The sequence below is a fragment of the Pan paniscus genome, chromosome 2 (assembly GCF_029289425.2).
Source record: "Pan paniscus chromosome 2, NHGRI_mPanPan1-v2.0_pri, whole genome shotgun sequence".
Taxonomy (NCBI): domain Eukaryota; kingdom Metazoa; phylum Chordata; class Mammalia; order Primates; family Hominidae; genus Pan; species Pan paniscus.
In genome coordinates this window covers 131,381,284-131,407,768 of record NC_085926.1, presented here as the reverse complement: position 1 = coordinate 131,407,768, position 26,485 = coordinate 131,381,284, and the positions used below count along the sequence as shown (strand labels likewise).

The 26,485-nt window shown below is 43.2% G+C and overlaps 1 protein-coding gene across 1 annotated transcript in view; it reads right to left on the bottom strand.

Moving 5' to 3' along the window:
* BFSP2 (beaded filament structural protein 2) overlaps positions 1-26,485 on the bottom strand; it is a 74,660-nt gene that overhangs the window by 15,044 nt on the left and 33,131 nt on the right. The window contains exons 2-4 of the mRNA XM_055110472.2: positions 14,770-14,852; positions 13,477-13,633; positions 11,619-11,780 (exon numbers count right to left, since the gene is read on the bottom strand). Coding sequence (XP_054966447.1) covers positions 11,619-11,780; positions 13,477-13,633; positions 14,770-14,852 — 402 coding nt within the window. The remainder of the gene's footprint in view (positions 1-11,618; positions 11,781-13,476; positions 13,634-14,769; positions 14,853-26,485) is intronic.

Below are 26,485 nucleotides of genomic sequence, written 5' to 3'. Positions count from 1 at the left end.
TCAGAAATCTGCACTCCCAGGTGCATGCCTGGTCCATGGAAGCAAAATTCTAGATCGCTGCAGAAACCAATGAAACAGTATCCCTTGCAGTGGGTAGAGGATAACTAAAAAATTAATAAAGTTATAACAAACCACTGTTATTAAATTCCAGCTGCCATTGACTGCCAAGCTGCTAAGTCCTGAGGCCTGCTTTCTCTTTGTGGAAAAGGGAGATAAATAAGTACAACAGAGGTGTTAAAGACCTCCCAGCACTGAACAAAGGCTTTCTTCTAGTTTAAGACTGAAAGAGCAAAAGAATGTAATTTGATCACTACAAGTTTTAATGTCACTGTGTTCCTTCTCAAATCATCTCACCACAAGAGATACTTCCCACTTAATTGCTTTAACTCACCTAAAGTAACCACTGCTAAAAGTAATTCACCTAAAAGTATTACACATTTTTATCCAATGGCTTTTTAGATTTGTGCTTTCTGGTTATTATAACTCTATTTCTGTTTCCATTTCAACCCTGTGCCTCCAGATTTCTTCTCATAGACCAGATAGTAGGTGTGTCATCTAGCCCCTGAGGATAGGAAGGTGGGGCTCTGTTTTGTTGCCCAGTGCAGTTGTTAGGGTGTGTGATGAAATTCAAGTATGTTGATCCCTAGGCTTTGCAACTGCACAGGACCTGAGCCGCCCATGTTTGTACTCCAGCAGCGTAGGAGTGCAATTACTTCTGGGGCAGGAGAGCATGTCGACATTTTGAAACATAATAAAGATTTTCAAATTTCAAAAATTTCCAATTAAATTAGCATGTTTTTGCACATGAAGGATGTGAGAAGAGAAAAGCAATGTGTTCTAAGTAAGTAATAATTACGTATTTGAGGGCCTGACTCTTGAAGATACAAATGAGGACTGGGAAAGAGGAAAAGAACCATCTCCAAGTCCAAGCCTGACCCACTTTGCTGATTAGGATGGCCATTCCTAAAAACACCCTTGGCAATGACCCAGAACTGACAGAAACGCTACCTTTGCAATGTGAGGGGAAGGCGAGTGTTCAGGAGGAGGGAGAGTGAGGAGAGAGAATGTTGATACTTCCTGGTCTTTGAAATTGCAAGTGCACTCTCAGCAGATCACGTATCCAGATGAGCTGTATGCCTCATGTGTCTTCTGCCTTTCACTAAGCAGTTGCTGTGCAGGTTTGAGCAAGTCACTCGAGCACTCTGGTTTTTGCAACTGGTGATCAATTGCTTTATATGAGCATTGTTCTACTGCAGAATGCAGCTACCCGCCTTGGCTCTTAAGCACTTTTCAGATTTCATGAGATCATGCTAATCTCATCGTGCTGTTCATGGAGAAAGGTAAACAATGGTCCCGTGGGAATACAGGGGTTCCCTATCTTGTGTCATAGAAGAATCCCACAAGGAGGGCACAGATGCTTGGTTTGAAAAGCTCCCAACAGAAGTCTGGCATAACTTTTAGCCCCCCGGGACAAAGGCCTCTCCAACCTCACATTCCACAAGATGTCACTTATTTATTCTTAAAAAAGAAATCAGCTGGGCATGGTGGCTCACATCTGCAATCCCAGCACTTTGGGAGGCCAAAGCAGAAAGATTGCTTGAGGCCAGTAGTTCAAGACCAGCCTGGGCAACATACTGAAATCCTGTTTCTACAAAAAAATCTTTTAAAAACCAAATTAAGGTCCCCCCATTCACGTGGTCTGTCCAGTTCAAACTAGCAGCTAAGAGTGTGGATTCTGGAGTCAGAATGTGTAATTTGAATCCTAGTGCTGCCACTTTCTAAGTGTGTAATTTTGGGCAAATTACCTAACCTCTTTGTGCTTCAGTTTCCTCCTCTATAAAATGCTAAAATCGCAATACCTATCTCATGTTGGGAAGATTGAATGAGAACGTACCTGTCGGGTGCTTAGAACCCTTGGTAGATGCTCCATAAAAGCTTGGCTGGCTCTGCTTTTGTGGAAAATTTCATCCTGCCTTGTAGAAGAGTAGCCTTTCTACCCATTTCTTGCCTCCCACAGCTACACCAGCCAACATCCACACTGGACTGTGGGTTCCTTATTTATAGGAACAACTTCTTACTCACCCCTCTGCCCCTTTTGAAGACCTAACATAGCTTTTTACACCTAGAATGTGCTCAACAATATTTACTGAAGGTTTACAATGTAGGCCAGGCACATGCTAGGGACTAGGGAAGCAGAGGAGGATCTACCAGGAATAGGATGAGATCAAATCTCCTTTTCATTAAGAGGATCAGCTATCGTTACTATAACAGTTGTAAGTCATTTTACAGTTATGTGGTGTCATATGTTATTTAGCTAAGGATAGCTTTTGACAGGCAGCACACACTCCCGACCTTCCTCAGCCAGATGTAGGATTTATTTGGGAGAAGGCTGGATGCCATCCAGTCTGCACTAGCAACATGGGCTCTCCTCAGCGGGGATTAAAAAGAAGTGCACGCCTCACTCAGTGAAACTTCAACACTGGCAGAGGAGCTGGCCCGGCTAGGCTACAAGTTTCTCTGTGAGTTTACACAAGAACTGCCCAGCTATTGAAGCTGCTGTTTGAGTGTAGGACCAATTCCCAGCCCCCGTTGGAGCTGCCAAACAAAACACAGAGGAGTAAATGGCTTTGTGACCTTGCTGCCCCCTTGTAATAAGTAAGCTCATCCTCTTGATAAAATCAGCTGAAGAGGCTCAGCAATGAGTCTAATTCTAAAGAGAAAAATAGATTTTTCTATTATTTTATTTTAGGATGGGGTCTCACTCTGTTGCCCAGGCTGGAGTGCAGCGATAAGATTATAGCTCACTGCAGCCTCGACCTCCTAAGTTCAAGCAGTTCTCCTCCCTCAGCCTCCTGAGTAGCTAGGACTACAGTTGCGTGCTTCTACACCTGACCAATTAAAAAAATTTTTTTTTGTAGAGGTGGGGTCTTACTATGTTGCCCAGGCTGATCTCAAACTGCTGGCCTCAAGGGATCCTCCTGCCTCCGCATTCCAAAGCACCAGGATTACAGGCATAAGCCACTGTGCCTGGCCAGTCCTTACACTTTTTATGGGAAAGATCTATTAAAAAATATCTAAGATATGCTTTGAGATCAGCACAATCAGGTAGTCTGGGACGAGCGTTCTTTGAAGTCAGGGACTTCAGGAACCATAGCATCAAGTCAGGGCCTTGCACCTGGTTTGTCCTTGACAAATAGATTTTGAATGAATAAGTGAGTGGAGATTCCTTGGTAGAAGATGTAAGAAAGAGGCTGCAATGTTGGGTGATCCCCTATGTAGTTACCCAGATATTGGTAGTCAACCAGTTGTGAGTTTAAACACACAACATAAGAAGATAAGGGCCTGAGAGAGCACTCTACAATGTCTGTGTTTTTTTGTTTGTTGTCTGTTTTTTTGAGACAAAGTCTCACTCTGTCGCCCAGGCTGGAGGGCAGTGGAGTGTTCTTGGCTCACTGCAATCCTCCACCTCCTGGGTTCAAGGGATTCTCATGCCTCAGCTTCCCCAGTAGCTGGGATTACATGTGTGTGCCACCACACCCGGCTAATTTTTTGTATTTTTAGTAGAGACGTGGTTTCACCATGTTGGCCAGGCTGGTCTTGAACTCCTGACCTCAAGTGATCTGCCTGCCTTGGCTTCCCAAAGTGCTGGGATTACAGGAGTGAGCCACCACACCCAGCCTGTGTGTTCTCTTAACTAGAGAAAAGAAGAGGCAAAGAGTAGGCAGTACCTACCTCAATGAGACAGTCTTTTGGTTTTTCCTTTTAAGATCTGCTCTGATTCTTGATTCTCCCTATTCTCTTTGCAGCTGCACCAACTGGTATATGCTACTATAGCATACAACTACAGTAACCCAAATGGGCAAAAGATATGATCTGCTAGTACACACAAAAGCAATTTGCAAGAAATGCATTTTAACCCATAGTATTAGCAAAGATCACAAAGTATTGGTGAAGATATGGGGAAATGGACACTCTCAAATATTTCTGATAGAAATGTAAATTGTTATAATCTTTGTAGAGAGCAATTGGCAATATTTATCAAAATTACCAGTGCACACATTTTTGGGGCCAACAATTCCATGTCTATAAGTTCATTTAACAGATACATTTCTATATATGGAAATGAGAGGTATACCATGTTAGTGACTAATTTCTTCTAATAGCAAAAGATTGGAAACCACCCTCAATGCCCAGCAGTAGGGAACAGGCTAAACAAATTCTGGGGCATCTGTTAGCTAGAACAGAGGTTGACAACTTTTTCTGTGACTAGCTAGATAGTAAATGTTTTAGGCTTAGCAGGCCATATGGTCTCTGTTGCAACTATTGAACTCCACTTGTGTAGTGCAAATGCAGCCACAGATGATATGTAAATGAATGTGATGGTCATGTTCCAATAAAACTTTATTTGTAAAAACAGGCAATGGGTCAGATTTGGCTTGTGGGCCAGAGTTTGCTGCTCCCTGTGGTATAATATCATACAGTCATAAAGCAGTATGTTCTGAATACTACTTGTGTAAAAAGACAGGAAAAAAATATACATATATTTCTTTGTATATGGGTAAAATGTTTCTGAAATGACATACAAGAAAAGGATAACATTGATTGACCCCCATAGAAAAAAACGGTGGCTAGGACATGGGTTGGATAGCACTTTTCACTTTATATCTTTTGTATGTTTTGAATTTTGAACTAAGTGAATGTATTATCTATTATACATGTTGAAATAAAATAAAAGTCAATTTAAAAAGACATAAAAGCAAACAGGGGCCCTTTTGTGAAGCTCTCTGTGAGATTCAGAGATATGAAGATGCTTCGGGATCCCCGTTCAGTGTTTGCCTTGAGCACACTGGCTACAGCCATGGCTTATTTCACTGAAGAGCCCTCAGGGAGTCCAGCCAGCTCATCGGCACACAGGAGCCTCTAGATTACAGATGCTGTCAGGCGTCCTGCTTTTGCTGTTCCCCTGGAAAGGAACTTTCCCAGGTGGTTAACATGGCAATAGCACAAGAGGTCATCTTGTAGTCTAGAGTCAGAGTGGCAGTGCCCGTTTTAATTCAGCTTCATATATCTTAGAAAATATTGACTCTTGTTGGTAAAAGCAAGAATAGAAAAAGTCTAGACAGAGTAGCTTGTATAAAATGTCTGTGTTTACAGGGAAAATTATTGTTTGTAAGTGTAGATGACATGGAGAGATGCTATTCAAGGTTTCTGTTCTCCTCGTGGGTAAATCTAGACCTATGCTGTCCTCTAATAGAGCAGTCACTAGTCATCTGTAGCTGCTGAAATAAAAATTAAATATAATTAAAAGTTCGTTCCTCAGCTTTATTTATTTATTTATTTTTGAGACAGAGTCTCACTCTGTTGTCCAGGCTGGAGTGCAGTGGTGCGATCAGAGCTCACTGCAACCTCGACCTCCTAGGCTCAGGTGATCCTCCCATGTCAGCTTCCCAAGTAGTTCCCGTGGGACTGCAGGCACATGTCACCACACCTGGCTCATTTTTGTATTTTTGTGGAGACAGGGTTTTGCCATGTTGTTTAGGCTGGTCTTGAACTCCTGGGCTCAAGCGATCTGCCCACCTTGACCTCCCAAAGTGCTGGGACTATAGGCATGAGCCACTGCACCTGTATAACCCCTTGTGGCCAGTAGCTACCATACCGGATTGCTGCGTGGATTATAGACTATGCCCATCATTGCGATATTTCAGTTAGATGGCCCTGCTTTAGATGATCTTGAATGTTTCTTTTGGCCCTAAGACTATCAACAACCAGAAACCTCACAATTCATTTCAATCTATTCACTTGTCTTCATTCTTAATGGTTTGCACAATCTGTCATCCTGACATGTGACATGAAGGCATGATGGTTACAGCTCAGATAAAGTTCCTGACTGCAGATGCCTCAAACTGACTTGAGGCAAGTGCAGACCTACTGTTAGAGAAGATAGCATGGGAGCAATCCATTTGTTCCTGACCCAGGGGACTCTTAAGACAGACTGAGTTCTCTCACATCCGGGCAACCACCAGCTTGTGCTGGTGATTGATTAAGCCTTTGGGTATTGTATACATCAACCAGTTGCAGCAGGCAAGGGACGGAGAAATGAGGCCTCTGGGAATGAAAGTGTGGAGTCAGCTTTGGGCAAATGGAAATTGAATGGAAGGAGCATCTCAGGAAGAAGGCTAAGAAGGCAAAACAGAGCTTGCATTGCAGGAGGCAGACTTCAGACCAGGCTTAGGGTGAGGGAACAAAGACGTCTCAGTGCCCCGGCTGAGAAATTGGACAAGACGGGACCCGTGCTCCCCTAGAGGAGGTGGGCTGAGGGCAGAGCTGTTTGCCTGGCAGAGGAGGTGAGATGGTGGGGGTTTGGGGAGGGGCAGAGTTTTAGTTCTCTGCTCAACACTGAGGGGCCTGGTAGGCAGAATTCTAAGATGGCCTCCATGATCTCTGCTCTCTGGTGTTATGTCCAATGATTAAATTATGTTAGATGACAAGGATGAAGAGATTTTGACATGTAATTATGGTTCCAAATCGGCTAAATGTGAGCTGATCAAAAGAGGAGTATCTGAGTGGGCCTGACTTAATCAGATTAAAGGCTTAAAATGGTAATGCTTTTCTGTTGGCCCTGAAGGAGCAAACAGCCATGTTGTAAATGGCCTCTGAGGAGGACTGGCCTCTAGGAGTTGAGGACCTCAAGCCTACATCTGCAAGGAATTGAACCATGCTAAGAACCCGAACAAACTCTGAAGATGAGAACGCAGCCCTGGTGGGTACCTTGATTGCAGCTTTGTGAGACCCTGTGATGATGCAGTGTAAACAAACCTATTGCACTGCCAGTCATATAAAAGTCTAGCACATACAATTATGTGCCGTGCATAACACTTGCTAATAATAGTAAATGTTACTGGTTTAAGTATTTACTGTATCTATACTTTTTATCATTAGCGTACTCCTACTTATTAAAAAAGAAAAATAGTTAACGGTAAAACAGCCTCAGGCAGGTCCTTCAGGAGGAATTCCAGAAGAAGGCATTGTTGTTACAGGAGCTGAAAGCTCCACACATCACTGCCCCTGAAGACCTTTCAGTGGGACAAGATGTGGAGGTGGAAGACAGTGATATTGATGATCCTGACCCTGTGTAGGCCTAGGCTAATGTGTATGTATGTGCCTTAGTTTTTAACAAAAAAAGTTTAAAAGGTTAAAAAAAACCTTTTCTTAAAAATAGAAAACAAGCTTATAGAATAAGGATAAAAGAAATAATATTTTTGTATAGCTGTATGACATGTTTGCATTTTAAGCCAAGTGTTATTATAATAGAGTCAAAAATTTGGAGTTGGGGGCTCTGTGCCCCTTCTCACATACGTTGCCTTAAGCATCTCCTCCATTTGGCTGCTCCTGAATTGTATCCTTTATAATAAGCTGGCAAAAATATGTAAAGTGTTTCCCTGAGTTCTGGGCACTGTTCTAGCAAACTATCTACTTATCCCTCTGCAGAGGACGTTGTGGGAACCCCTAATTTATAGCCAGTTCATCCAAAGTATGGGAGGGCCAGACTTGTCATCTGAAGTGAGGGCTGTCTTATGGGACTGAGCCCTTAATCTGTGGGATCTGATACTACTTCAGGCAGGTAGTGTCAGGATTGAATTGAATTATAGGACACTCAGCTGGTGTTTGGAGATCTGCTTGGTGTGGAACAAACCTACATATTTGGTGTCAGAAGCATTTTGTAAGAGCATAGGAGACAAAAAGCATTTTTTAAAAAAGAGATGAGGTCTCACCATGTTGCCCAGGCTGAAGTAGAGTGGCTATCCATAGGCATGATCATAGTGTACTTCTCCTTTGAACTCTTGGCCTCAAGCAATCCTCCTGCCTCAGCCTCCTGAATAGCTAGGACTACAGGCACATGCCACAGTGCCCAACTTAAAAAAAAAGTTGTTTTGTTTTACATGACTAACTAGGAGGTCTAGAGTGTGGTGTGGCATGTTGTCTGAGGTTCCTGAAGCATCCCTGAGTACTCTGCATTAGGTAACCACAATAAATAGACAAGGAAGAGCTAGACTTTAAGACCCTCCAGAAATTCTCTGGACCAATCTGATCCTGTCATCTCTGAATCATACAACTTCAGAAGCTCCAAAAACTGGACCATGAGGTTCCTGACATTCGTAACACCATAGCTGGAAAGAATATGATTATTGCACTGACCTTAGCCGAACCTCTTAATAAATTTTTTTTGTCTCTATTTTATTAAGCTTTTAATGACTGAAAAAATAAACAGAATTGGCAGATAAGTTCTAGCAGTTGCTGATGGTACTGCCTTTATCCCTTAGGCTTTTGCAGTTTAGTGCTCTCCTGTTCCCCCTGCCAGATTCTGCATCTTTTTGCCTGAGAGTTTCTCTGAAGCCTTTGGAAGGCCACTCTGGTAGCAGATGGCAGAAGACTGTTGGGAGATGGTATTAACATCTCAGCTCCCTCGCCTTTCCCCTCTCCTGTAGTCTATACCATTTCTCACAATTCTTCTTGGTTTACACGTCAGTCTCCCACAGTGGTAACTGGTTTGATTATGCATTCTTTGTTGGTTCCCTTCTTTGCTTCTCCTCTACTGGTATTTTGTTGGTTTTTAACTCCCCAACTTCCAGGTAAACTACCTTAACTCCAATATTTGTTTCAGGATCTGCTTCTGAAGGAACCTAAACTAAGATATAAATTAATCATGTTAATTAATTTTCAGCCTCTGTGGTCCGAAAGGTAATTAAATGCATGCTTGCATTTTCTTTACAAAAGCTTTTGAAAGCTGTGTGTGCTAAGCCATTTCACATTTATGCTTTGCCGCCAAGAAACCAACAAGAGATGCTCAGGATGGGCAAATGTCAGCCCCTGAGGGCACAACTGCAACTGACAAAACTATTTATTGGAGGAATTCTGGCTGTCAGTTCAGATCTCTGTTGATGATCAGAGGAATTCACTCATTCTGCAAATATTTTCTGAGCTCTGCCTCTCTGCAAGAGGCCCAGGCAGCATTGGCCAAGCTAAAACAAATACTGTCTGTTTTCTCTGAGATGTAGCTTTCAGATTACTCTATTAAAAAAACACTAATGAATCTGTTCAGAATTAATGTTTGAGTTACTGTTGGGCTAGTGATGATTCTCCAAGGGGTGAGGAGGAGATAATAATGACCTTTTTTTTTTTCTTTTTCAAACTATGAAGGATTTATTTCTGATAATTATAATAGTCTGTCCTTTCCCAAAGAAACAGTTACCACAGTGTGGTGCACACCGCAGGAGGGCTGGGACAGAAGCAAAGTTTGCAAACTGCTGGGCCTCTGAGGTTTAGCTTTAGAAGCAGAGCCAGGGGAGAAACGATGCAGCCCAATGCAGACAAAAGGTCTCTGGACCAAGAACAGGAGAGTTGAACTATGGAGCTCTCAACCAGCTGTGTGATCGTGGGAAGTCACCTGCACTCTCTGGGTCTCAGTTTCCTCACACCTAAAATTAGGGAATGGGATCAGATGGTCTCTAGGACCATTAATTATCTGTTATCTGTCATGAGTCTGTTAAAAAAGGCAATGGACCAAACTCAAATCTATGGCTTCACTTTACCTCTGTGTTGCTCCACTTCTCATCAGGTTGGGTGGGGCGAGAGGAAGTCATTTTTTGAATAACTAGGCGCTATTTGCCATAAAAAAGTGTTTGTAGTGACCTGGCTCAAGGATTGGTGGTTAGAAAGAAAGGAAGCTATTGAAACGGGGTAGGGGTTGGAGAAATGGGTAAATGAAAGGATGTTTTCTAGGCTGGAGAACATTTGGGGGATCCAGAATTGATGAAGACCCTGCTGGGAAGGTTCTTGTTGATACTTGGGGGATAGAGGGAGTATGGTGGGAGAAAGGACAGAAAAGCCTCTCCTATTTTTCTTTTCATAGCTTTTTATAATTCTTATGGTTCTCAAATCTGGCTGCATATTAGAATCATCCAGAGAGCTTTAAAAATCACAAAGTCCCTCTCCTCCGTCTGATTTAGTTGGTCTGGGATGGCGATTTTTGAAAATGCTCTGAAATAATTCTGCTGCGTAGCCAGGATCAAGAACCACTAAATAGTAATCAAGAGCTCAGAAACAGCCTTTTGCCTTAACTCAGACATCTACCTTATTTTCTCTACTTTTCCACATTTTCCTTCCTTGTCACTTTTCATCCTCTGTTTCAAGATTACAAAGTCAGAAATCGGTGGGAGATGGAGAAGGGAAGAACAAACCCTATGCATCCTATTTTCTGGTTAATTCCTGTATTATTTATGAGGTTTAATAAAAGTTGTTTTTCTTCCATGAATATAATGTATACTATTTAACAAAAACTTGAGAAATACTCAAAAACAAAAAAGAAAAAACATCTCAAAGTGTCAGACTGATCCATCACTCAAAGGCAACGACTGCTAATCCCATTTTAGTCTTTTCTTTCTAAAATTTTTTCTCAATGCCTAGTTTCTTTGTTTGAATGTTTTACCCTACTGTATATACCAGGAAGTGGCAAACTGCAGTCCACAGGCCAAATCCATCTCACCGCTTATTTTTGTAAATAAAGTTTTATTGGAACACAGCTATGCTCATTTGCTACCTATTGGCTACAGCTGCTTTCACACTGCAGTGGCAGCACTGAGGAGTTACAACAGAGGCCATCTGGCCCAAGAAGCCTGAAATATTTACTGTCTGGTCCTTTACAGAAACTATTTTTTGGCTTCTGGCATATACCATTCTGTACTCTCATTTTCTCCTCATTTTACCTTATATTATGAGCACATTCCTATTTTATAAATGCTTCATAAACATTAATTCTAATAACTGCCTGATATTTTACTGCACATAGGTAGGTTGTGGCTTAGATTTTCTTCTACTGGTAAATGTGTATGTTTTTTTCACTCTTATAATGCTTCAGTGAGTATATTTGGACACAGATGATTTGTTTTTTCAATTATTAGTTATTTTTTTTTTTCAGGCAGAGTCTCGCTGTGTTGCCCAGGCTGGAGTGCAGTGGCCCAATCTTGGCTCACTGCAAGCTCCGCCTCCCAGGTTCACACCATTCTCCTGCCTCAGCCTCCCGAGTAGAGGGGACTACAGGCACCCGCCACTGAGCCCGGCTAATTTTTTGTACTTTTAGTAGAGACAGGGTTTCACCCTGTTAGCCAGGATGGTCTCGATCTCCTGACCTCATGATCCGCCCGCCTTGGCCTCCCAAAGTGCTGGGATTACAGGCGTGAGCCACCACCACCGGCCTCAATTATTCTTTCAGGATTGTATTCAGATTATTCAGTTGGTAGCTAGGGGCATTTTAACACTCTTGGTGCATATTACTAAATTTCTTATTCAAAGGCAGTGCACTAGTTTGTGCTCTTCAGTAATACAGTAGAGAACCTACTTCTCCACATACTTGCCAGCATTATTACCATTTTAAACATTTTCTACTTTTAGATAGGTAAACAAAAAGCTATTATTTTAATTTTCATTTCTTCTGTTTCTAATGAGGTTGAACTTGTTACTAAACCGTTGTTATTTCTTCGTCTGCACATTGACTAGTTTGCAGCTCAGCATGGCCTCCTTCTGCATAGGGCAGAGTGGAGGATGCCGGTCCTGCCTCTCACCTTAGCTTGGAGCAGGGCTCCTGCCTCCACCCGGTTCTTTTCAACATTTCTCTCCCACTGAATTCTGATCATCTCAAGGATGTCGTCCAGACCAGTGCCAATGGGAACATCCATTTGTTCCAGCTCACACCCTGCCAACTGTTTGTGCAGCAGCTTCACATCCTGAAAACAACAATATACATCTTAGATGAGTTACGGGGGGAAATAAATGGCATAGAATTCTAGCCAGCAGAAAACCAGCTCTGTGGGCAATTCTTTTCTCATTCCAGAACTGCCAGACACAGGCTTCACAGAGACTGGGAAAGTCCCTGACCTTCTTCCCAGCGTAAGTGTAATTTCTCTTTTCCCAAGGATGCATTTCTCCCTCTCTCCCTCCCTTCCTTCCTTCCTTTCCTTCTCTCTCTTTCTTTCTTTCTTCCTCCCTGCCTCCCTCCCCCTCCCTCCTTCCTTCCTTCCTTTCTCTTTCTTTTCTTTCTTTTTCTTTCTTTCTTTCTTTCTTTCTTTCTTTCTTTCTTTCTTTCTTTCTTTCTTTCTTTCTCTCTTTCTTTCCTTCTTTCTCTTTCTCTCTCTCTTTCTCTCTTTCTTTCTGTCTGTCTTCCTCTCTCTCTCTCCTTCCTTCCTTCTTTTTTTTGACAGGGTCTCACTCTGTCACCCAGGCTGGAGTGCAGTGACATGATCTCAGCTCATTGCAGCCTCCATCTCTTGGGCTCAAACAATCCTCCCACTTCAGTCTCCTGAGTAGCTGAGACTACAGGCACAGGCACGGCACACACCACCATGCCCAGCTAATTTTTGTATTTTTAGTGGAGACAGGGTTTCACCATGTTGCCCAGGCTGGTCTTGAACTCCTGGGCTCAAGTGATCCCCTGCCTCGGCCTCTCAAAGTGCTGGGATTACAGGCTTGTACCACCATGCCTAGCACCAAGGATGCATTTCTTAGGTTGGTCTCCACAAGCCCAGGCCCAAAGCAGAAATCAAAATAAAACAAACAAACAAACAAAAAAAACCACATGTATACATATGTAACTAACCTGCACATTGTGCACATGTACCCTAAAACTTAAAGTAAAATAAAACAAAAACAAAAACAAAAACAAAGTAAGCAACAACAGCACAGGGAATTTATGCATAAAGCCAGACAAGGATGAAAGAGACTTAAAAGATAACTTTGGCATCTCTAAATGGTTGCTGTTGGAGAGTAGTCTTAAATCACTGAGCTAAGAACAAGAAGAAATGGGCTTACAGTTGCTGGTTAGCTTAAGTTGGTCTCAAGAAAGAACTTCCCAATGTGAGCATCGTTAAGTGGGTTTTGACTCTTTCAACTTGAAGCAGCCTAAATCTTGGATCAGACAGTAATATGTGTGAGGTGGTTTAGAATTGCTGAAGTCTCGCAGGGAACTAGACCCCATAACTGTTGGAGGTCCTCTTCAGTTCTGTCACTCAATAATCTGACCCAATTTTGTTAATGAGTAGATGTCAACCACAGCTTGGATCTACCCTCAGAGTTATTTTGTTTGTATAATACAGTGTTGAAAAAAAAACCTGACATAGAATGCATTGAGGAGGGGTTGCTCCCTCTAATTTAACACAAGTTCCCTCATTTGCTAGTGCCAAGACTGGCTGCCTTCCCCTGTTTCTGTACCACACTGGTTCCTGAAGCTATTTGAGTTTGAGACTGCTGGGGTAACCTGACCCACTTCAAGGATCTGAAAGTATTTTACAGGTATGTTCCCTGCAGTCCTGGGCACGCAATGTGGAGAGTCAGAAATGAGCTACTGTGGCCTTGTTATGAAGCACAGGCAGACAGATGTGAACTTCTGGTCTTGTGGCCAACCCAGCAACCCCAGCCCCCTCCTACCTCTTCATAGTTTCTTGATAGAGAGCCAAGTTCTTCTTTCAGACTTTCTATTTGACTCTCCAGGTCCATTTTAGTCAAATTAGCTTCATCAATGACTTTATACAGAGAGTTAATTTCCTCTTCTGCCGCCTTTCGAAATGGCTGCTCATTTTCATATCTGCAGATAAAGGAACTTAATTAGCATAACTGAGTAGCCCAAAAGAAAAAGAATCAGATTATAAATGTTACCAACAGGCCAATTATGTGATAGTTAGACAATGAATGGTAAAAGTCACTGTTTCAATAGATTTGAGGGCATAGACAATGAATGGTAAAAGTCACTGTTTCAATAGATTTGAGGGCACTGTTAGTGCAATTGTCACACATTGATTTATTAAAATGAAGGCAATTGCAGCCAACTTCTGATAACCTGGCTTCACGGGCTACCAGCCTCATGGGAGTGTTGCAACACAGAACTCCAGGGAAAACTCAGGAGTTCAGATCCAGGTTAGGGGATCCGGCATCTTCATCGCTATCCTGATTGTCCTCCTTTTCAACCAAGGATCCTTTAACAAACATTACTGACAACCTGCTAAGCACCAGGGTGGGGACCCCAAAATAAGAAATGTGGTTTCTATCTCCAAAGCACCCATGTTAAAAGTGTCCATCTCCAGGAGAGTGGCTGCAAACCCAGATGCCTTCAGGGACTGAGTGGGAGGTGTAGCTGAGCACGGTTCTCAAGCCTGGATGCACATTAAGTCACCTGGTGAGCTCTAAAACTGCTGAAGCCTGGACCCCACCCCTGGGGACTCTGATTTAATTAGTCTATAGCTTGTGCACTGCACTGACATTTTTAAGTGCCCAGGTAATTCTGATATGCAGCCAGGTTGGAGAATCATTACTGTAAGCTAGTAGTTCTCAAAGTATTTGAGTCCCAGGACCAGCAGGATCAGCATCCCTGGGAACTTGTTAGGAATATAAATTTGGGGCCCTTCTCCAGACCCATTGAATCAGAAATTCAACAGGGTGGGTCACAGCAATCTCTGTTTTCTATATGGCCCCTGGGTGATTCTGAGCATTCCAGAGTTTGAGAACCCTGCTCTAAACCAACTGACAGTGGGCAAAATCTTTGAGCCCTTGGGGCCTACTTTATGTCTACAAGGAGGGGTGTGAGCTGGATAATCATGGCTCTGTTATCCTGCCAGCCTCCCCTGAGGTAGAAGGTGGATGATGCAGGCTCCAGAACAGCATTATCCACACTGCCTAGGAGTCTAGGGATGTGGAGGGACTGTCGCCTCTGCTGTAAGGCATTACCTCTCTTTAAAGTCATCTGCTCCGGCCTGGATAGTTTCTGTCTGCAGCATGAGCCGGGCATTTTCCAAGACTGCCTCGCCCACCTAGAGCGATCACACACACCAAAGGAGACAAGGTCACTGGGAGCGTCAAGATCACTTACCACCATGACTTGTGTTAGGCACAGAGGCTCTGGGGGACCTCAGAGAACCTTTCTTACAGCAAATATTTGTGGAATTAAGATGTCCCTCTCTTTGGACAATGGTCAGGGTGGGGGGATATAAATAATAAGGCATAAAATCTGGATATCTTCTAAGAGTTTTTAGAGTGGGATTTTTAGCACAAAAAGACTATTCAAAGGCAGACTTGTTCATAGCCTCTGTCACAGTGACAAGCTTTCATCTCTCCAGGGCAGAGTCCGGCTCCTTAGATGAAGTTTCACTGGCTTTGCCTAGCAGCCCTTAAAATTTCTGGTCATGGATGCCTTTGGAAGGCTGGTGAAAGCTCTAGATGAGTGCTGAGAGAGCTTCCTGTGATGGTGGAAATGCTCTGTCTGCACTGTCCAGCATGGTGGCCACCCGTGGCTACCGTATTGGGCAGCGTGGCTCTAGAGTTTCGTCTCCCCCAAAACATACACATGAACATAAACATTGTGGATATAGTTTAGGGGTTTCATGGAGCCTTGAGGAGTGGTTTTTCAAACTTGAATCCCCAAGCCTCTCAGGATCTCCCACAGGTAGGGAATGAGGGGTGTCCTCCCTTCAACCCAAGAAACTCATATATATATATATATATATATATAAATGGTGAGCTGAAGGCTCTGATAGGGGGAGCCTGTGGGGTGGAGCCAAGTCCCAGCTATGGGAGAAGAAAATAACTGCTTTCCCCTTGCTCCAGTGTGGCTGTCTTATTTTGTTTCATTTCATTGAATTTCTTTTTTTTTTTTTCTTTGAGACAGAGTCTTGCTTTGTTGCCCAGGCTGGAGTGCAGTGGCGCAATATCTGCTCACTGCAACCTCTGCCTCCCAGATTCAAGATATTCTCGTGCCTCAGCCTCCTGAGTAGCTGGGATTACAGGCATGTGCCACTGCGCCCAGCTAATTTTTGTATTTTTAATAGAGACGGGGTTTCATCATGTTGGCCAGGCTGGTCTCGAACTCCTGACCTCAAATTATCCACCCATCTTGGCCTCCCAGAGTCCTGGGGTTACAGGTGTAAGCCACCAAACCCTGCCATTTTCATTGAATTCCCCACTAGCAAAGCTAATCATTTCTGTTCCAGCTTGGCCTGGGGCACACTGGGGAGCAGGCAGACTAGGGTGTCTCCCTTTCCCAGTTCTTAATCACTCCTGTCTCTCACCTCTGGTGCCTGGAGTTCTCCTTCTGGTTGATAAAGAACTTGCAACTCATTCACATTTAAGTATCAAAGGACTAATATTGGCTTAAAATAGTGATTTATATCCTTCTTTTAAGGTAACAATTCCTACCCTCCAAAATTAAAGCTTATAGAAAACCCATACGTATATACAGTTGTCCTTTGGTATCTATGGGGTCTTGGTTCCAGTCCCCCACAGATGCTCAAGTCCCTTATATAAAATGATGTAGTATTTGCATATAACCTACACACACATCCTTCCATATACTTTAAATCATCTCAAGATTACTTATGATACCCAATACAATGGAAATGCTATGTACATAGTTGTTATTTATTGTGTTATTTAGAAAATAATGACAAGAAAAAAGCCCACATGTTCAGTATAAACGCAATCATCTATTTTTTAAAAAATATTTTGATCTACAGTTGGTTGAATCCATGGATGTGGAACCCATGGATGTGAAGGACTGACTGTACTTTGCACTAGTGGTTCTCAAAGTGTGGGCCCTGGACCAGTGGCAGCAGCATCACCTGGGAACTTGTGAGAAATGCACTTTTCAGCTCCTGTTTCAGATGGACCTATCAGAATCTCTGCAGGTGGGTCCCAACAATTTGTGTCTCAGCAAGCTTTCCAGGGGCTTATGATGCATACTCAACCTTGAGAACCCCGGTTTCACATGGCCCTGCCCCCAGGCCTGCTCTAGCTGCCTCCCTGCTGCACCTGGAATCCCTCTGTGCCTTTGCACCTGCTGCCTCCATTGAGAGCAACTTGTTTCACTACCTCCCCACTCCCAGCCCTCAGTCTGAGAAAGCCTGCTCCAGTATAATGCTCATTTCAAACACGGCTTCCCCATGAAACTTTTCTATTTATTCACTCATTCATTCTTGCCTTAATTTCTTCAGCACATAATTACTGTTTATGCCAGGCTCTGTCCTGTTTGTTGAGAAACCAGCCGCTACTGTAGGAGATGAGGTTAAAAAGGTAGACAAGACCAGACCATAGAGGGAAGGCCTTGGGCACAATGAAAAGGAGTTGAGATTTACTGGGAAGCCTTTGAAAGGGCTTGAGCAGGGTACAGAGGTGATCTGTGCACTAAGTGGACCCTCTGACTACTGTGGGAAGAGAGGATTGGAGGAGGCAGGAGAAGATGCCAAAGAACCAGTTGGGAGGCTCTTGCGGTGGTCCAGGGAGCCCATTTTATTAATGATGGTGGCCTGGACGAATGATGTGATCATAGGGTAGGTGAAAAAATGTGGACTAGTTTAAGATGCATTTGGGGGATAGAACAGTCGGTTCTTTGTGGTGCAGTAGTTGTGGGGAGAGTGAGGGAAAACAATTAGGGGTGACCGCTCCGTTTCATCATGAGCTGTAGAGAGCATGGTGGGGCCTTTGCTGATTCTCTTCCTCCCTCATTGGCTGGTTCCTGCATCTGAGTCACAGCCCACCCCTGTGGCACATTATCCCTCTCTTACCACATTTAGTATAAATACTTTGTAGACAACGACAGTGTTTTCTTATTCTGGAAACTGGCTCCTCCATTCACCAGCATGGGCCAGTTGCTTAGAGTAAGTAATTCTAAGATTTGGTTTCCTCCCCCATAAAATGAAGATAATAACACTCCCTTCCTCCTGGGAGACTTAAATGAGCCAAGGTGTGTGAGACTCAGTGTATGTGTGACTCAGCAGATTGCCTGCCACAGAGTAAATATTGCATGAACGGTAGCCATTATCATCATTGTTATTTGTCTTTGTACAAAGCAGTTGTTCAATGAATGTCGAATGAATTTGATGGGTTTGTGCAGTCTGGCACTGATCCTGCTTTACTTTTCTGAAGTGCACAGGCAGTTGAATGAAGACTTCCATCTAGTGGCTTGATATATATATATATGTATATATATACATATATATTTTTTTCCTTTGTTTTTCCTGTCCATAGTCATCTGAAAAGTCCTAGTCATTTGTACTATGATGGTGAGGACTTTATCTCTTTCTATAATACTACTCCTGTTTTCACTGCGGATGTAGTTATTAAAATAAATGAGCTGGTGGTGGCGGATGAGAGATTTGAGCATCATTGTGTTAAAGAAAAGGCAAAGACAAGCAGCGTTTTAAAAAAGGTTATCATTTGGGCCCAAGGGTACAATTAATGGTTTGTTTGGAGTAAAGATATTGGCATCCTGGCAGCTAGAGCTGCAGGTGTGGGGAGGAGGTGGGTAAGACTGAGCTCCTGGGAAATTAAACTCAGCTGGTGCAGTGGCAAGATGCAAGATTCCCTTGGAAACCCTTCCCACATTTATTTGACTTTCAAGTTTAGGATGGATGTTCAGCATAACTTGCTTCTAGCAATAAAGGAATGAGAAATAATTCTCAGTCCCTAGCACCCCAGTGATACTGCTCTTAATAACAAGGCAAAGGCCACCGCATTACCAAGCCAGGCAGATGCTTCTCTGTGCTCATCTTGACCTGCTGGTTGCATTTGTCACAGATGTACTTTTCTGTCTCGGCTTCCATGACACCACTCTCTCTGGACTTCCTCCTACTTCATTGACCATTCTTTCTTATTATTCTCTGCTTCACCAGGTTTTTCTTCCTTATCTGACCTCTAAATGTTAAAGTTTTTCAGGATTGGGACTTGGTGCTTTTTTTTAATCACGAAATGGTCTGATCTATCCACACAGATTTAAATGGCATTGTATGTGCTAATGACTTTCACATTTAAATGTCTATCTCAGAACTTTCTGCTCAGCTCCACACTTGCATACTCACCCTCTCTTTGAGGTCTTCACTTGGCTATTTCTCAGACATCTCAAACTTAACATGTCCCCGAATGAAAATCTAGATAATTTTGGCCGGGTGCGGTGGCTCACGCCTGGAATCCCAGCACTTTGGGAGGCTGAGGTGGGTGGATTACCTGAGGTCAGTTGTTCGAGACCAGCCTGGCCAACATAGTGAAACCCCTGCCTCTACTAAAAATACAAAAAAGTAGCTGGGCGTGGTTGCACGCACCTGTAATTCCAGCTATTTAGGAGGCTGAGGCAGGATCATGGCTTGAACCCAGGAGGCAGAGGTAGCAGTGAGCTGAGATCGCACCACTGCACTCCAGCCTGGGCAACAAGAGTGAAAATCCATTAAAAAAAAAAAAAAGAAAATCTAGATAATTTCCCCACAAATCTTCCCTTTCCCCACCACCCCTTGATCCTCTTCATCTCAGTAAACAACCCCAATGTCTACCCGGAAACCAAGGGATCATCTTGATCTCTCACTTTCTGTCATCTCCCACATCTCATTTATCACTGAGTCTAGTCAATTCTACCCCCACAATGTATCTCAAATCCATTTATTTCTCTCTACCTCTCTTGACATCACCCTAGTGCAAGTCACCATCATGCTCTCCTATCCCATTATAATATCCCATTGTAATATCCTTCCAACTCCCTGATCTGTACCTCCCTCCTCCAATGCATTCTGCATCCTGCTTCCAGAGTGGGCTTTTTAAACTCTTAAAATCATATCATGTCACTCTGATTAAACTAAATTAAAACTCTTCAGAGGGGCTAGGTGTCGTGGTTCACGCCTATAAGCCCAGCACTTTGGGAGGACAGGGTGGGTGGATTGCTTGAGCCTAGAAGTTTGAGACCAGCCTGGGCAACATAGCAAAACCCTATCTCTCCAAAAAACAAAACAAAACAAAAAAACAGAATTTATCCAGGTGTCATGATGTGCACCCACAGTCCAGCTACTTGGGAGACTGATGTGGGAGGATCTCTTGAGGCCAGGAGGTCGAGGCTGCAGTGAGCTATGATTGCACCACTGCACTCCAGCCTGAGAGACAGAGTGAAAGTGAAAGCCCATCTCAGAACAAAAACAACACACAAAACAAAACAAAACTATAGAAGTGTCTCTTATACTTAGAGTAAAACTCAGTCTTCTGAAGTGGCCTTCAAGGCCCTGCATGCTTGTTACTCTTCCATTGCTCCAAAGGCTCCAGCCATGTGGGTCTTGGTCTTTCTGGACCATACCAGTCCCTCTCCTGCTCAAGGCCCTAGCACTTGCCGACTCCCCTGCCTGGCCCATTCCTCCCTTCCCCTTTGCATGAATAGCTCCCTTATTCTGGTCACCTTACTGCGAGTAGTGCTTCCCTTTACTCTGCCCCTTTCTGCTTTGTTAGTTTTCTTTAAAACACTTACCAAAGCTTGTATTATCAATTTTATGGTTTTTAAATTATTTTATCTGTATTTTCTGCTAGAATATAACCTCCTGGAAGTCAGGCACTGCCTTTCTGTCCTGTTTGTTGTTCCATCCCTAGCACAGTGTCTGGTACAGCAGGTATTAGTTGAATTAATGAGCCCAGCAGTAGTGCTACCTCTTTATGGAGAACCCAAGCAGGGAAGACCCAGTGCCTATCCTCAGGGAACAGCCAGGTTCTTACCTAGCTCCAACCTGAGAATCACCTTAAACATCTCTCTCTTCCTCATCTCCCAAGTCAAAAACCAACAATTCCCCAAGTAGATGTGCCCAAATCCATTCCCACTCCATTATCCAGCTTGGTTCAAGTCCTAATCATCTCTTTTCTGGTTTAACCTGATGGTTGTTACCTGGGGACAAAAACTAAGAAGCCCAAGCACAGTGAGTTAAGATTGCATCTGAGGCCAAGTGCAGGGGCTCACACCAGTGGCTCAGGGGATTACGAAGTATAATCCTAGCACTTTGGGAGGCTGAGGCAGACGGATCACCTGAGGTCAGGAGTTCGAGACCAGCCTGGCCAACATGGCAAAACCCAGTCTCTACTAAAAATACAAAAATTAGCCCAGCGTGGGTGTGCCTGTAATCCCAGCTACTCAGGAGGTTGAGGCAGGAGAATTGCTTGAACCTGGGAGGCGGAGGTTGCAGTGAGCCGAGATGGCGCCATTGCACTCTAGCCTGGGCAACAAGAGCAAAACTCCCTCAAAAAAAAAAAAAAAAAAAAGATTGCATCTGAAAGTGAATTTAGGGGAAATGTCTTCAAGTAATGGAGAAGTCTAGCCATCTCTTGAGACAGTTCACTCACAAGCACAGTCACAGCCATTGGGTGTCCAAGGAGAATGAGAGACATCTGAGGGCTAAGGTTGGATTTCACTCTGGAAGCCACAATACACTTCTGAGCCTGTACTGTAAATCAACCCTGACTTCATCAGACTATGCTCTGGCTGGGAAGGAACGTCATTGTAGAGGGGCCAGATGAGCATGCAGTGAGAAGCTAGAACTGCTGGCCGGGGTTTATTTGTCATTGTTGGGCAAACAGGATCACCTTGGCCCCTAGAAGTCTGTCATGCTGAGGACAAAGTGTTTTAGGCTCCTCTTTCCCTGGAAGCCTCTCTGTCCCCCCAAGTTCTGATTCTGGGCCCACCTAGACTTCCACCTCCAGCAACCTCAGAAATACGAGGGCTTGCTTTGGATAGTAGGCATCAGTGCTGGTCACTAAAGAGGTTTAACCCCTACCATATATAGGGTTTAAACCCTACCATTTATAACACAGTCCTGGGTGTTTATGTCAGATGAGTTTGTTGTGAGACAGCCCTTTAGGGCTTAATTTTCTCCAGATGCCCCAACAAAATCAAATTTTGAGCCCCAGGCACATCCAGATACAGTGATTCTGACGGGGATCTATTTAGACAGCCAGCATCTCCTGCTGATATGGTTGGTTGTATCCCCACCCAAATCTCATCTTGAATTGTAGCTCCCATAATCCCCGCTTGTTGTGGGAAGGACCTGGTGGGAGATGATTGAATCATGGGGGTAGGTTTTCCCGTGCTATTCTCATGATAGTAAGACAGTAAGTCTCACACAATCTGGTGACTTTATAAAGGGAAGTTCCCCTGCACATGGTCTCTTGCCTGCCACCATGTAAGATGTGCCTTTGCAACTCCTTTGCCTTCTGCCATGATTGTGAGGCCTCCCCAGCCATGGGGAACTGTGGGTTCATTAAACCTTTTTTCTTTATGAATTACCCAGTCTCAGGTATTTCTTCACAGCAGTAGGAAAATGGACTTATACTCGCTCTGTGACATTGCTTTTTCTCTCTCTCTCTGTCTGTCTCTGCTTTCTAACCTCTCACCCTCCCCCTTTCTACTGGAATGAACTTACTCAGATGCAGATTGGAACTCATGTTTTGAACTCATGTTTTATTTGAAGCTGTGCTCTGGAATGAACCTTCCCATGTCCCCTTGTCCTATGAAGTCTGTAGCCTGGGGCACAATTTGGACCTTGCTCTTCAGTCTAGTTTTATTTTTCCCTCACTGCCCAACCATGAACTGAGTTACTTTTCTGAACAGACTCAGGCCTTTCTAGCTTCCAGACCTTGACTCCTGCTGCTACCTCGGCATGTCATGGCAGACTGCCTCCTACTTTCCTTTGTCTGGTGAACTCCTATCCATCCTTCAAACCCTGGCTCAGTCCTCAGTACTCCCCATACCCACTGTGGTATATCAATCTCTGCAGTTTTTATGCTGCATGTTATTCTGATCTTTTCCTGCCTTTCTCCATCACTGATTTGTGTGACCTTGGATCAGGGACAGTCTCTCATCTCTGCTTCCTTAGCACCCAGTTCAGTGCCTGGCACATAGGTGCTCAATAAGTGTTTGTTAACAGAATAGACTAAGCAAGCTAGCTGAGGAGAGAAATATAACACTAAACAACAGCAAACACATAAGGCAGAAAATAGAGGTACAGAACAAATATAAGATGCCTGAGAAGCAGAATTCACATTTTACAGTCAAACCTTCTTTATAAAAACCCCACATAGAAGCAACAAAACAGACCAAACCAAAATATTTTTTAAAGCACTTACTACACTTATGCCACAGTCAGCCCTTCACAGGCATAATCTCATTTCATCCCTACATCCGATGTAAATGGTCACACTAAGTGGGTGAACAGCAGTTACTTCCATTATGTGATGAGGAAACTCAGTCTCAGAGAGTTTAAGTAACTTGCCCACATTGCTAAGTGGCTCAGCTAGAACTTAACACACACCTGTCTGACCTCACAGACTGTGCTTGTTTTAAAAAATATCCTTTTAACTATGGGAAATTTCAACTATGTATAACTATATATAAAGGTAGAAAGAGTCTAGAATAATGACCCCCCATCCCTCCACTTCAGCAATTGAAGTATCATGGCTAAATTTTACAATCTCTACCTACCAGCTTCCACCCCATCTGGGAGGCTATTATGCATATATCACTTGGAAAATCTGTAAATATTTCAGTAGTCCTTGCTCTATTTTGTAGTTCTTCTATTTTAATTTTAAAATTATTCAAGTGATAATTTAATTATCACCTGATTTATAAAGTTAAACAGCACTGAAGACCTTCTAGAGACCAACATTTCCCTGACCCACACTTTCCTCTCCCCACACCCTGCTGTCAGCACTTTCACCTTTTCTTTTTTCTGTTTTTGTTTTGTTTCTGAGATGGAGTCCCACTCTGCCACCCAGGCTGGAGTGCAGTGGTGTGATCTCGGCTCACTGCAACCTCTGCCTCCCAGGTTCCAGAGATTCTCTTGCCTCAGCCTCCTGAGTAGCTGGGATTAAAGGCATGTGCCACCACACCCAGCTAATTTTTGTAATTTTGTATTTTTAGTAGAGATGGGGTTTCACCATGTTGGCCAGGCTGGTCTCGAACTCCCAACCTCAGGTGATCTGCCTGCCTTGGCCTCCCAAAGTGCTGGGATTAAAGGCATGAGCCACCGTGCCTGGCCTCACTGTTTCTTTCATCCAGAGCCTGCCCACATATTTCTTGATTGCTCAAGTTATCAGCCACAGACATCGTTTACTGACTTCTAGCTGACAAATGAAAATTTAACTTACTCACCCTCCACCTCCCTTTCCCTTTACTGGCTGTTTTGATCACTTTAAATAATAGAACTCTATTTCTTGTATCAACTATAGACAGTTTCCTCCTCATACTCACACTTTCTCTCTTATAATCTCAGATGTTTTATTTTCTAAGGTCAAAACGGAAGACAAAAAATCAGTTTAATTACTATGCTACTCTGCTGGTGCTTCTGTGAAATATAGGTCCTTTCTGCTAAGAATTACGATGTAGGTGCCCCTGGCTGTCAGAAGCTATGGGCGGGTAGCCAAATCATTGTTTTACTTCCCCACTGAGCATTCTCAGGCCTGCAGAATAATGCCAGCTATTTGATTATTTTTCACGGTGCTCCCTCTCCAGGGTAGGCCTGTAAAACCCATGCTCAGCCATCTTCCGTTACCCCCATGTTTGAATCATGGTTCTAATGTTAAATAGCTCAGTTCCTTTTTCTTTCTTTTTCTTTCTTTCTTTCTTCCTTTCTCTCTCTCTTCTTTCTTTTTCTCTTTCTTCTTTCTTTTTTCTTTCTTCTCCTTCCTTCCTTCCTTCTTTCCTTCCTTTCGTTTGTTTTCATTTTTGTGGTTTTTGTTTGTTTGTTTTGTTTTTTGAGACTGAGTTTCACTCTTGCTGCCCAGGCTGGAGTGCAATGGCGTGATCTCGGCTCGCCGCAACCTCCACCTCCTGGGTTCAAGCAATTCTCCTGCCTCAGCCTCCTGAGTAGCTGGGATTACAGGTATGTGCCACCATGCCCGGCTAATTTTGTATTTTTAGTAGAGACAGGGTTTCTCCATGTTGGTCAGGCTGGTCTCGAACTTCCAACCTCAGGTGATCTGCCTCCTTGGCCTCCCAAAGTGCTGGGATTACAGGCGTGAACCACTGTGCCCAGCCCTCAGTTCCTTTTCTTATAAAATTGAGCTGCTTTGCCTAGTTCAACCATTGTGGAAGACAGTGTGGCAATTCCTCAAGGATCTAGAACTAGAAATACCATTTGACCCAGCCATCCCATTACTGGATATATACCCAAAGGATTATAAATCATGCTGCTATAAAGACACATGCACACGTATGTTTATTGTGGCACTATTCACAATAGCAAAGACTTGGAACCAACCCAAATGTCCAACAATGATAGACTGGATTAAGAAAATGTGGCACATATACACTATGGAATACTATGCAGCCATAAAAAAGGATGAGTTCATGTCCTTTGTAGGGACATGGATGAAACTGGAAACCATCATTCTCAGCAAACTATCACAAGGACAGAAAACCAAACACCACATGTTCTCACTCATAGGTGGGAACTGAACAATGAGGACACTTGGACACAGGATGGGGAACATCACACACCAGGGCCTGTAGTGGGGTGGGGGAAGAGGGGAGGGATAACATTAGGAGATACACCTAATGTAAATGACAAGTTAATGGGTGCAGGACACCAACATGGCACATGTGTACATATGTAACAAACCTGCACGTTGTGCACAGGTACCCTAGAACTTAAAGGATAATAATAAAAAATAAAATTGAGCTGCTTTGTCTTGACAGTACCAGGTGCATAGTAAGCCAAACAAGTCAAACCCAAACGCTTTTTAAGCACTTGTTATGTATTATGCCATGGCAGTTCCTCACTAGAGAGAGCTTAAGCTCTCTCTTGTTTGTGATAGAAAAATTGGAAGCAACCTATGCCTATCAACAGAAAAAGTCATAACTTATCATATAGACAAGGAACCTTCAATAAATTCATGGAAAAAATGTGTATTATGAAAAAACAATACATAGATTTTTTTTTTTTTTTTTTTTTTTTTGAGACAGAGTCTCTCTCTGTCACCCTGGCTGGAGTGCAGCGAAGAGAACTCGGCTCACTGCAAGATCCACCTCCTGGGTTCAAGGTATTCTTGTGCCTCAGTCTACCCAGTAGCTGGGACTACAGGCACATGACACTGTGCCCAGCTAATTTTTTGTATTTTTAGTAGCAATGGCCTCAAGTGATCCACCTGCCTCGGCCTCCAAAAGTGCTGAGATTACAGACATAAGCCATCGTGCCCAGCCTAAATTTCAAATTTTTTTGCACCAAAATAAACTCATACTAAGTTCTTATATCTGAACAGAATAGTTCAGAATCAGATATAAGAGGCCCTAAGAAGTATAAGACATCAGTTTGGAAAGAGCCCCTATCATAGCAACATGAATTCAGAAAAAATTAAAGCAAGAGAAAACATCAAATTTGTGGTGAAGCTTGGGTAGAAAAATAATGAAATCATGGGAGCTTTATGAAAAGTTTATGGGGACAATGCCCTAAAGAAATCAGCGGTTTACAAATGGATAATTCATTTAAGAAAGAATAAAATGATGTTGAAGATGAAGGCCATAGCAGCAGACAATTTGCAAGGGAAAAATTCATCTTGTACATGCCCTAATTGAAGAGGACCAATTATTGATCGCAGAAAGAATAGCTGACACCATAAACACATCCATTGGTTCAGCTTACACAATTCTGACCGAAAAATTAAA